At 29.4% G+C, this 11,937-nt stretch overlaps 1 protein-coding gene across 1 annotated transcript; it reads right to left on the bottom strand.

Moving 5' to 3' along the window:
* Positions 1-2,950: 2,950 nt before the first annotated feature.
* Positions 2,951-11,724, bottom strand: LOC113377215 (neogenin-like). The gene is made up of 25 exons (XM_026617449.1): positions 11,442-11,724; positions 10,132-10,300; positions 9,737-9,873; positions 9,403-9,655; positions 9,147-9,332; positions 8,898-9,039; positions 8,659-8,819; positions 8,472-8,587; positions 7,647-7,842; positions 7,368-7,491; positions 7,157-7,312; positions 6,863-7,069; positions 6,616-6,786; positions 6,431-6,551; positions 6,160-6,318; positions 5,761-5,966; positions 5,380-5,689; positions 5,120-5,314; positions 4,906-5,050; positions 4,720-4,823; positions 4,127-4,264; positions 3,726-4,047; positions 3,404-3,537; positions 3,227-3,301; positions 2,951-3,124 (listed from the first exon to the last, which is right to left on the bottom strand). Exons 1-25 carry the CDS (start codon positions 11,518-11,520, stop codon positions 2,982-2,984), a joined length of 4,149 nt encoding a protein of 1,382 aa, XP_026473234.1. The 5' UTR covers positions 11,521-11,724; the 3' UTR covers positions 2,951-2,981.
* Between the last annotated feature and the right edge of the window lie 213 nt (positions 11,725-11,937).

Genomic DNA, 11,937 nt, shown 5'->3' with positions numbered 1-11,937 from the left:
AAGCAGGTCCAGCGGTTATGGACTCTCAATAAAAATAAGTTGAAAAAATGTCCAGCGGGTATGGACTCTCAATAAAAATAAGTTAAAAAAATGTTATTTGGCGGTCAAAAATGTTTATTGGACATATGTACATCAAATTATCAGATATTTTATAGAGATTTTAATAATGTGTACACATTTTTATTTATTACGGTACGGTAAGGTCCAGCAATTTGTCTCAAGGCACGATGCCATGCACCCCATTAGTTTTTTATTTGCACAATAAGTGACTACTTAAACTAGTTGTAAGTAGCGTTTTGCCTTAAGGCAAGTTGCATGAACTTCCCGAGATGTATACATACATATTCAACTTAATCAATAAAAATTGAGATTCAGCTATTTAGATAAAATATTCAACTGTTTATTCCATTTTCAATAAAAAAAAAACGTTTCCAATTGATGTCTTTGATAAATACTTATAATATCTGTAATTGTATGCATTAAATTAATTTGTTCGACGCATTTCATTTTATCCATTTCGTGTTCTAAAAATGTGGGAATCAACTGTAATCAGTAGCTACCTATGAAACACGAAACGTATATAATTGACATAGATTGTGATTAGAATCGCTTAACTGATTTCTAAAAAAAATTCAACCGCTTACCGCAGGCCTATAATATTTTAGTATGTAATTTTATACTACAAAGTCAGTTATACAAATACAAAGTTTTATAAAAAAATGTCAAAAAAATGATAATTACACAATTTCGGTCGCTTTAATCGAAAATCTTGTGTGAAATTTTCATTCTCACCGGTTTTAACATAGTCTAAAATTATATCGAATATTTCTTATAGTTAGCGGTTTGTGGACAACCCTATATTTCGGCAATGACGTTTGTTGAGCTCATGCTTAAAATTTTATCCATGTGATAATAAACGTTTTCTGGCCCCATGTATTATTTCAATGATTCAAATTGCTAGTTGCGATTAAGTACTTAAAACAAGTGGTCGGCCGTTGAGTTTTTTTTTTAAGTTAACGAAACGAAATGGTTAATATTTTTTTTTAATGATTAAATTTGTTTTAAATTTTGAAAAAAATAGATTTTTGAGAAATTTTTAATTTTTGAAGAAAAAAGACTTTTTTGGAAACAAAATTTTTTGGATTTCTTTTATTTTGAAATATTTTGTAAATTTTGAACTTTTTTTCAAAGCACTGCTTTAGCTGCATAGAGAAGCAATATCGAAGCGCGTAAGCGCCGCGTCGCCATCTAACGAGCAAACGATGTTACGAGACCCATAGAAATGTAAACAAAATTGATACACATTATTAAAATCTCCATAAAATATACTTGTTTATCTATGATCTGATGTACGTATGGCTAATGACCATTTTTGACCTCAAAATGGCATTTTTTTACTTTTTTTAAGTAAATTTTTTTTTGAATTATTAAAATCAGACGTTCCGTTCTCTTAAAAACAAAGTTTTTGGCACTTTTTAAGGAGCACGTCTCCTTATCAATACGAACCAAATGTTTTTTGAATTATTCAAATCGGTTGATCCATAGATAAAAGAAGAGTGGGTTGATCGGTGTTCATAAAATCGTCGCCGAAAATTTGTATCCGCACACACACACACGCGCGCGCACACATACACATACATACATTTTTTCTAAGGTATGCCATAATGCTCAGGAACCTTTGAAACGTAGATATATAAAAAATTTCATTTTCGTTTTTATTGCGATTAATATAACTTTCCCTATGCAAAGTTAATAATATACGCTGTTATATTTTCATAAAAACTAGTAGTGCAGCGCTGCATGGCAAATTTCTGGAACTGCCCATACTGTATTTAAACATTCGAAGAATGAAAATAATTGATAATCAATACAAAATATTTAATAACAATTGTTTTAAATGCTTTTTATATTTTGAAGTAGGTTATTATCAACACTTCGTTCTCTCAATTTGCTCTTTTTGCTACGTATCTCCGTAACAAGTGGATCTGCTTTTGCCAAAATCTAATCAGCACGTCTCCTCATCAATACGAATCGGATGTTTTTTTTAATTATTCAAATCGGTTGATCCATGCTCTCGAAATTGTGTACGAACAATTGTATCCAGACATACATATATACAATATACACACACACATAAATTTTTTTTAAGATATTCCAAAATGTTCAGAAGACCTTAAAACAAAGATATGCTTGAAATTTTCATTTTCGATTTTTTTGCACTTACTATAACTTATTGTACGGGAAGTTAAGTAATAAATACGTTTATTGAATTTTTTTTAAGGAGAAATACTTATTAAATAAATGAAATAATATATCATCATAACAAATTGCTATTCACCACGAGAGATTTTATTTTCGCCCAGGAAATCTTATAACCTGAGCACTTTTCTATATAGTCTTCAAATTCTTATTTTCTTTATGCAAATAATCTGTTATTTACTATTGTTTGATTTTAGTGAAAAGATCTTTATAAATTTATCTACGATTCTCAGCACTTGTGATGTTCTTTTCTAAATTTTGTGCTCATTTCATTGAAAGATCTACATTTTTATAAGCTTTTTGTATTTTATATTTTATTAGAGTTTTGTAAGTATTTCTAAGCAAAACACGATGCCACTACTGTTTGACATCAAGCTGCCCAAGGCAGTTATCAAACCTGGGACCCCAATTTAAATCTTATAGCTCCAACCATTAATCCTGATATTTATTGTTAAATGCAACTTGCAAAGAGTAAACCCGAGGTGGTCCTTTTAGCTCTTAATCATTACTAATGTGATTATTTAATACATAATCACAGTAATCAAACAGTTCCATGTGTATATTTAATGTCTTTTTTTTTATTTAAAAGCACATTTAAAAAAACGTCTTACTTCATTTATAATAATTAAATGACAAGCATATTACAATATGTATATGACACTATAATATAACATAAATTAACAGTCTTTTGCATAAAATACTGTACCATAATAAATAAAATTTTAACACTCAAATTCATTGGCTGTGATTGCATTTAGGTCTTTCATTAAGCCTTCCAAATTAGCCATTTCTTGATGCAATTCCTCAGTTGAGTGGCTCGGAGCCAGTCGTTGAACTTCATCTGATGAATGACAAACTGATGGTCCTACAAAAAAACAGAGTGAAAATTTTATATTTCTTTGAATTTTAATATCTAAATGAAAAAACTATTTATAATATATTGTGGAATAATAGAAACTGTACATACCTGCTTGCAGTCTATTAATCATTAAAGGTTTTTTATATGGTGATGCATTTTGTGGTCGATTAATACCTTGGGAAGCTAAAATAAAAAATAAATTGTTTTATATATAATCTAAAATAATTATATGAATATTATGTAAAATATATTTTGAGGTCTATAATTATGTTGATAAACACAAACCATTATGCTTGGTGTTAGGAGTATTTGGAGTTGATGATGTGGGTGGTGCGGGAACACTGAAACTTTTTAATGGATGTCCCTGCGCTCTCTTAGGTTCTATTGGTGCATATGGTGATGAAGTTACTGGTGGTTGGCTGTAAAAATAAAAATAAAAACCTTGTTAAATATAATCACTTTCCATATTCATAATTTAATTTATATGTCAATAATATGAAAATTTGCAAAATATTCTTGGTATATATTTACAAAAATTCATTTTTATTAAGTTTATTTTTGAAGTCCCTAATTTAGTTACTAATATTTCTTTTTAATGTGTAGTTACCTATAATTAGAAGTTACTGTATCATAAACGTAAGGATTTTCTGGTGTTTGTGCAGAATTATTGTGAGGTAGATTGGATTTACAAGTTTCAATAGAATTTGGCAGTGATCCTACAGAAGATATGTTTTGCCCCGAAGTGAGTGAAGAGCCTCCATTACCAAGTCCCATTGAAGTCATATGTGGTACATTGGATGTGTGAGATAAACTAGGCACATTGTTTTGATCTAATGTGACATGAGCTCTTGATATACTGTATTGAGTTCTGGGATAAGTAGGCCTTGTTGATGAAGACTCGGAGCTGCTAGTCACAGGAGTAGTAGCAACTGCAAATAAGTAAATTTTTCTATAAGATTTTTGTTTCATTGGGCACAAATGCTTGATACAAACTGGAATTAATCATACCCATAAAACCAGGAACATAAGTTCTCTTATCCAATGAATTGCTCATATGTGGATGAGATGAAGGAGATTGATCATATTCATGACCCACAGATCTTGGCAAGGTCATAGCACCGGAACTGGAAGCACCGTCATTGCAACCTATAATAGTAACACAAAAAAAAAATTACTTTCATAAATAATATCAAGGGCTGTATTCTGATAGGGGCAGAAATTTTATGTATTTTTGAAAGACCATAAAAAATTTGTATCAGCGCGCACGCACACACACACACATACATCAATTTTTTCTGAGGTATGCCAATACATTCATTCAGGAACCTTTATAACGTAAAGATATATAAAAAATTTCATTTTCGATTTTTTTACCCTATGAGAAGTTAAAATTAAAAATATATAAAAGTTTTAATTCTAGATAGTGTAAAAATAGGTCTCAAAAAATTGGCATCTGACTCCAAAAAGAATTTAAATTTTGAAAAATCCTATTGCACACATATTTCTGAATAGTTAAACTCTGAAAATACAAAAAAAAAAAACAAAATTAATTTTTAAAAAATGTTTGAGACCTGAAAACCCCCTTAAGCCTATATACATACCTGAATTATTAGAATGACCCTTTTCCAATGCCTTTAATTCCATTTGATCATGATGAATCCACAGGTCAGGAGGTTTTATATTAGAAGCATTATTTTTTTGATAGCTATATTAAAAGTAAGAATATAAATTAGAATAAATACTTTATCAATGTGATTTTTCTCTGATTTAAATTTTATATTGCGTACCTTTTATTGTGTTCCATTTCATTAGGATCTGAATTTCTTCTACAGAATATAACCAAGAAAATAATTAAGCAAATAATTGCAAATACAGAACCTCCAATAATGCAATATAAAATTATGTTTCCTGATAATGTAGATTCACCCTCAACTGAAGTAAATAACAATAATTAAAAAAAAGTATATGAAATATTTTAAAATTATTAATTACAATAATTACTTGGATCAGTAAAGTGCGTAATTGGAGATGAAAATGGACCATATCCTTTATCGTTCCTAGCTTTAACTTTGAAATAATACTTTGTATTTGGAGTTAATTGTTTTAATACAATAGTATGCTTGTCACCAACAACCGCTTCTGCTAACCAATCCCTATCATTGCGTAAATTATCAGGAGAATAGGAAATTACATATCCTAAAAATAACAACCACAATTTTAAAAAGTTATTTTGAAATATGAATATGAAAATAAGTTATTACCTGTAATAGGTCCATTAGAAACACGGGGTGGTTGCCATTGCAAAGTAACATAATTGTTATCCTTTGTGGGCAATAATACTGCTAAATCTCGGGGTGGTGTAGAAGGTGGGGCCTGCTGAGTTGTGTTTAATACTTCCATACTCCATGGGCTTTCTCTCTTGCCTTTGACTACTTTAACTGTGAACTCATATTGAGTATTAGGCCTTAAGTCATCGATCATCAAGTTCAGTTCAGTGGAGTTATGGTAACGGTATTTAGGACTCCCAGTAGTAGTGAAGCGTACTGTGTAATGCCTTTTATCTGTTACATACTGTAAAACAATGTTTGCCTGGTACATAAAGTTTCTTTCATTCCCTCATATAACTATTTCTAATGACATACCTGACTTTTACTTAAAGTGGTATCTGTCCAATATACAACTACTGCATTACTAGAGAGCACAACAGCTTTCAATCCAACTGGAGGAACTAAAGGACTTGATGTTTCTAATGGGGCTTCTTCCCTAGTTCTAACATTGCTGTAAACAGGTGGACCATCACCGACTTCATTTCTTGCCTTTAAGCTTATAACATATTCGCAATTAGGTTCTGAAAATAAATATAATATAATTAAAAATATTATTTTCGATATAAACATTCAAATATTTTACCTAAATAGCTGAATTTCAATTCTTATTAATTAAGTTGATTATCTATATGTATCAGGAAGTTCATGAAACTTGCTTTAATGCAAAATGTTACTCTCAACTAGTTTATTTTTTAATTTCTGAATTATACATACCTAAATTTTTTATAACAAAATATCGAGCATTGTCATCAAGAACTTGTGTGAAAACATCCGGAATACCATTACCCCAGCCTAGAATATAACTGCGAACTTTTATATATTGATCTCTGGGTGGATTCCATGAGACTGTTATTGAATCTGATGATGGTCGTACTAAATAAAATGGATAAAATTATTTATGCAAAAATATTTAAAATAATCGATAATAATATAAAGGAAAATAAACTAGTAAATTGTTGTTATAAAAGATTGTGAATTCATTTACCTTTTAAAGGGCTAGGTTCACCAGGAACACTAGATTCATCTAAATCGTTTTCATATGTCTCAACATGATGCCATTCGGTATAAGGCCCTGAACCGTTTACATTAAGAGCACATAGTTTAATCTGAAAAGAATTATAATATATGTATCATACTGTATTTGACTAAGGTAAGATTAATTTGTTGTACCTGATATCCAGTCATCTTGTCTAAATTATTTATTACATAAAATCTTACATTGGCAGGAGTGGAAGAAGTTTCACTCTTCTTCTTATTAAATTTTCTGTACTTAATTTTATAACCTGTTATAATACCATTATGGTCAGAAGCTGGAGGGGGTTCCCAATGCACAGTTATCGACTGAATGAATTAAACATGAACAAATGAGAAAACTGAGTGATTCAAAATTCAATTATTAGCAGTACACCACACTTACTGTGCTTGTAGGTTCTAAAGTCACATTGGAAGGAGGTTCAGTAGGAATATCACTGTAAGTTCGAACTGTTAGCTCACTTGATGATGTGCCAATACCATGATTATTGACTGCTACTACGTATATATTGTAAGTAGTATATGGTAACAAATTCACGAGTTCTGTAGTTAAGTCAACTGAATCTTGAGAAGACTCCTCTGTACTGTCAGCCTACAATTGTATACACATATAAATAATTATTGGCATACATATAAATATTCACACACACACATGTATATGTATACATCATAGTTTTACCTCCATATAATAAACTTTGTATTTTAATATATCTCCATTGGTTACAGTAGGTTGTTGCCAGGACACTTTAATTTTAGTTGGGCTTAAAGGTTCAGCTTTAACAAAAACTGGTGGACCAGAAACATCTTCTTCTGCTTGAGTTGTTACTGCCAAAATCTACAAAAGTTGTTATTTATACCTGTGTTGTGAATTTTGATTTCAGTAATAGTACCTGTGAACTGATACCAGGCCCTCTTGAATTGTTAGCTACTACTCTGAACATATATACTTTTGCAGGCTGTAAATGAGCAACCACCATTTCTTCAACTTTTGATTTTGTTGGAAGTACTCGTTCTCTGAATTATATATGTATATTAATAACAATGTGTGTACCATACAAAAATTCAAATATTATATTATATGATATAAAAACAATTATATATAAATGTTCAATCTAAACACATTCATTTCATCATGCTTTTTGTATTTGGTGATATAATTATGATCTAACCTTTGACTTCCTTGTAGTCTATAATACACCGAATAGCCTAGAATGTTTCCATTTGTTTCTTCTGGCTCACTCCATTTTAAAGTAACAAACCTAGTCTTAACAATATAAGCTACCAAATCTCTTGGAGGTCCAGGCAAACCATTTTCATTTCCAGATATGATTGGAGTGTGATTAATGTCTCCATATGTATGACCATCTACATTGGATAAGGACTCATTTGTGAGATAGGGATTTAGGGTTTCATCTAGATCCAGATCATTAAATGGGGAAATGGAATGGTTTATGATCTCACCAAACAGACTACTATTCTCATTACTCAAAGTAACATTTTTATTCTTTGGAATATTCAATAATAAATTATCTATGTTTGAATCATCATCATATTCATCTCCGGATTTATCATCATCTGATTTTAAAGAATTCAGTACATTGCGAGTGTTCAATGCTAATGAATTGCTAGATTTTAAACTATTTAATATGGAATGTGCATTGGGAATTTTTTCAGTATTTTTCTGTCTAATTCGATCATGTGCATTATGTAATGGAAATGATTTCATGGAATCTAGATTATGCATGTTAGTATGAATACAAAATTAATAGGCCAATGGGTAAAAGGATGAAAAGAAAAAAATAACAAATAAATAAACAAATAAAAAAACTATATTACATATAAAAAATAAATAAAATAATAAAAACATAAATAGCAAAAACTAATAATTTATAGCGTACTAATGTACAAATAATATGTTAAATTATAAAAAAGTAGGAGAGTTTATAGCAGAATATTTTATATTTTAAATATTTATAAAAATATAAATTACGTACTTGGGCCCAAAATGCTTAGTCTAGCTGATCCTTGAACACTCCCTGTAGGATTAGTACCAATGCACTGAAATATTCCAGCATCTGTGCCCATCAATCCCAAAATTTTTAAATTGTTGCTACAAAATATCAATATTGAGTACATTATTTTTTAAATCAAAAAGGCTTCTGCTTATAATAATATAATTACTCTTTTACTATCTGCATATAATCATTTGGTTTTATAGTTTCACCATTTTTTAACCATTGTACTTTTGGTTGTGGTATTCCATAGATTGCACATTCGAGTTCTATGTCCTCTTTCTCAATAGCAATTTTATCTGATGGAACTATTGTGAATCTAGGTGGAACCTAAAATAATATGAGAATAATTATTCAAATTTATTCCGTTGATAGTTCAAATGTATTTCAAAATGCAAAATTTACTACCTGAACATTTAAATTGGCAGTTGCATCTAGTGAATCTTCATTATTTTGTGCCCGACATTGATATACTGTTGAATCGCTTTCTCTAATGTTGGATATTTGTAAACTACCAGTACCTATAATACGAAATCTACTATCCAGGTCACTGAAAAAATATATTTATCAATATATTAATTAATATTATTGAAAAGTTAATAACACTCTTAAATGTGGCTTCAAAAACTAATTGATATTTGATGCAATGAAACTAACTTTAGGTCAATAGCCTCTCCATTTTTTAACCAAGTTATACTTGGTTTGGGATTCCCATTAGCTGCGCAGTCAAAAGTTGTGCTATCACCCTCAATTACTATTTGAGTTTGAGGCAAGGCAATGAATACCGGTGCTGCTATTGAATCATCATATCTCTCTACTTCTAGTATAGCTTTATGACTTAATCTAAAAAATAAATATAAAATAATAATCAATAATGTAATAATAAGAAAAGTATTCAACTGTCAATATTTACCTATATTGATTGTTATCAGTAACATTACACCTGTATGATCCTTTATCAGAAGGAACAATGTCATCAATTTCTAAAGCACCTGAAGGTAAAATAGTCATGCGAACACTGTCCAACTTGATTGGTCTTTCATCTTTTAGCCAGACATAGGTATATTTGATCTTCCTATCTACAGGTACAATAAGGCAAGTGAAGAATGCGGTCTGACCAACAGGCACAGATTGATCGATGGGATGTAACTCAATAGCTGGAAAGGCTGAGGAACAAGTAATTAATATCGAGCTATGAATTGGTACTTTGCATTAAATTAAAAGAAATATTTATTTGTGATGCTTACAGGCAATACTAAGTTTTGCTGCATGACTGACAATAGTTCCAATCGGTTCCACTGTTGCCATACATTGGTAATTCCCTGTTAAGCCCTGATGATCTACAACTGCGTTGAAATATAAGGATCCATTTGAGAGTTGAGATCTATGAAAAATGTATTGGGCATCATTATCAATTTTAACTTAAATATATACATATACATATAAAATATGTTGACAATTAAAAAATCATATTCATATCACAAAATTATTTTAGGAACATTTTTTAATTTTTGAGGTGAATCAAATGTGTATATAATTTAAAATCTTTCAATGATATTAACATCTTTATATTTTTAAATAAATATAACAAGATGACAATTCATTCAATAATGATAAGAGTATTATTCATAGTTTTAGCAACCTATATGTCTCTCCAATAAAATTAAGATCTTGTCCATCTGGGCCACGCCATCGAATTTCTATACCAGCAGATGGAGCACTGGGATTTTTGGCAGCACAGTTTAGAATTGCAGGCTTTCCACTTTGAACTATAGTATCCTCAGGTTCTTGTGTAAACTCAAGTGTATGTACTAAAAGACAAACATAAAACAATTAGCAAATATAATTTGTTATATGTTAAATAAATGTTTCACTAAAAAATAAATTTAAATACATACAATGGATTTAAAAACAAACCAGTTAAATAACGATGTTTGCATGATTCTAAGAATAGTTATTGTAGATAAATGCTAATATGCTACACAAAACCACCATTACCATTTCATATATTTCAGTGATAGTTGCGCTTTTTTCTTATAGCCAACAATTTTAAATGTGTGTTAGAAATACATGGAATCGTCATTCAAAGATTAGACAATTTGTTGGGAATTAATAAAAGCTATGATAGCGTTTGTTTTTTTATTTTGTGATTTTTGAGAAATAAGTACTCACAAACGTTATTTGAAATTATAACATTAATAATGATAGATTATAGATATATTTATATAGAAGTTTTGCTACTGAGAGTGACGAGCTACTTTAATGCGTAAGATAATAAAATATATTGATCATGTTTATTGATTGTTAAATGTTTATAGAATCTGTTACATGTATACATAAATATCAGAGTATAAATAAACTTACTTACTTAAAAAAATAAAATTGTTTATATGTTGTACAAAAGCACTAAAATTGCTGTATAAAGTAGCGGAGTTAGTCAAATTAATTAAATATAAACTAATAAGAAATGCAAGTTATTTCTAACTTGGATAATTTTTTCTAATTAATTTTTCATGACAATAAATTTGTCAAATATCATTGACAAAATTTTTAATACTTCATTAGTTTAAGTATGATTAATTTTTAATCTCTATTACCTAATTTGTACAATATAATTCTATATTAATGCTAAGAACTATAATCTACCTACTATAGTAAAAAATAACTAAAAAATATTATATTGAACATATAGGATGTTGTTACTGTAGATTATAAGATACATTCTAAATAATTGTTTAAAATAAAATAAATGTGCTGAAAATTGCAGTGAAATTAACTGGTGTATCCTAATTAAACATCTTAATGATTTTTCAAAGTTTTTCATTAGAATAAGGGTGGAGTGTAATAACGCATATGAATCTGAATTAAAGTAAGCATAATATTCATTAATTCAACGGATTTCATGAAACTCTTCTGATTTTTTCAAATATTATTAAAATTATAACATAATACCTTTGACAGTAAGAAATAGTAACAATGTTAGAACAATAGCATGTTTGACAGATAAAATCATCTTTCTAGTCCGAATCATTTCACATATTGAACACAATGCACTGTCAAATTATTCATCAACCAATCTCAACATATTTAACACAGTTTTTACGAAGCTTCATATGCATTTTAAATTCGGCATAACAAATCACAATCAAAACATACAATCAACCATTTTGTTTCTTTACGTTTATCAATAATATTGTCATCCATGGCAATAGTCTTGCCTCACCATGAATTTGAGCACTGCAGACCGCGCGGTCTGGCGACGAATTTAAAAATGTTCTCCACTTGAACGAATTATCTGATAATATTGTGTGCGCGTTAATTCAATGTAAATAATTAAATAAATATTTATTAATCTGTATGTAAAGCAATAAACATGAATTACATACTTATATAGAACAACAGACGCTTGATAAATTTTGACTAGAAAATTATGGCTTTTGGTATTAAT

This window comes from Ctenocephalides felis, unplaced genomic scaffold (genome assembly GCF_003426905.1).
Source record: "Ctenocephalides felis isolate EL2017-DRISC unplaced genomic scaffold, ASM342690v1 CF-g0.4_SCAFFOLD_01886, whole genome shotgun sequence".
NCBI classification, from domain to species: domain Eukaryota; kingdom Metazoa; phylum Arthropoda; class Insecta; order Siphonaptera; family Pulicidae; genus Ctenocephalides; species Ctenocephalides felis.
This window is presented reverse-complemented; position numbering and strand designations above follow the sequence as displayed.

Bases quoted from the DNA above. Each gene is read 5' to 3' on its own strand.
- LOC113377215 (XM_026617449.1), bottom strand. From the start codon at position 11,520: ATGATTCGGACTAGAAAGATGATTTTATCTGTCAAACATGCTATTGTT. The intron at 9,333-9,402 runs GTAAATATTGAC...TTTATTTTTTAG, and splicing joins ACTGATAACAATCAATATAG to ATTAAGTCATAAAGCTATAC. The intron at 6,787-6,862 runs GTAAGTGTGGTG...TAATTCATTCAG, and splicing joins CTTTAGAACCTACAAGCACA to TCGATAACTGTGCATTGGGA.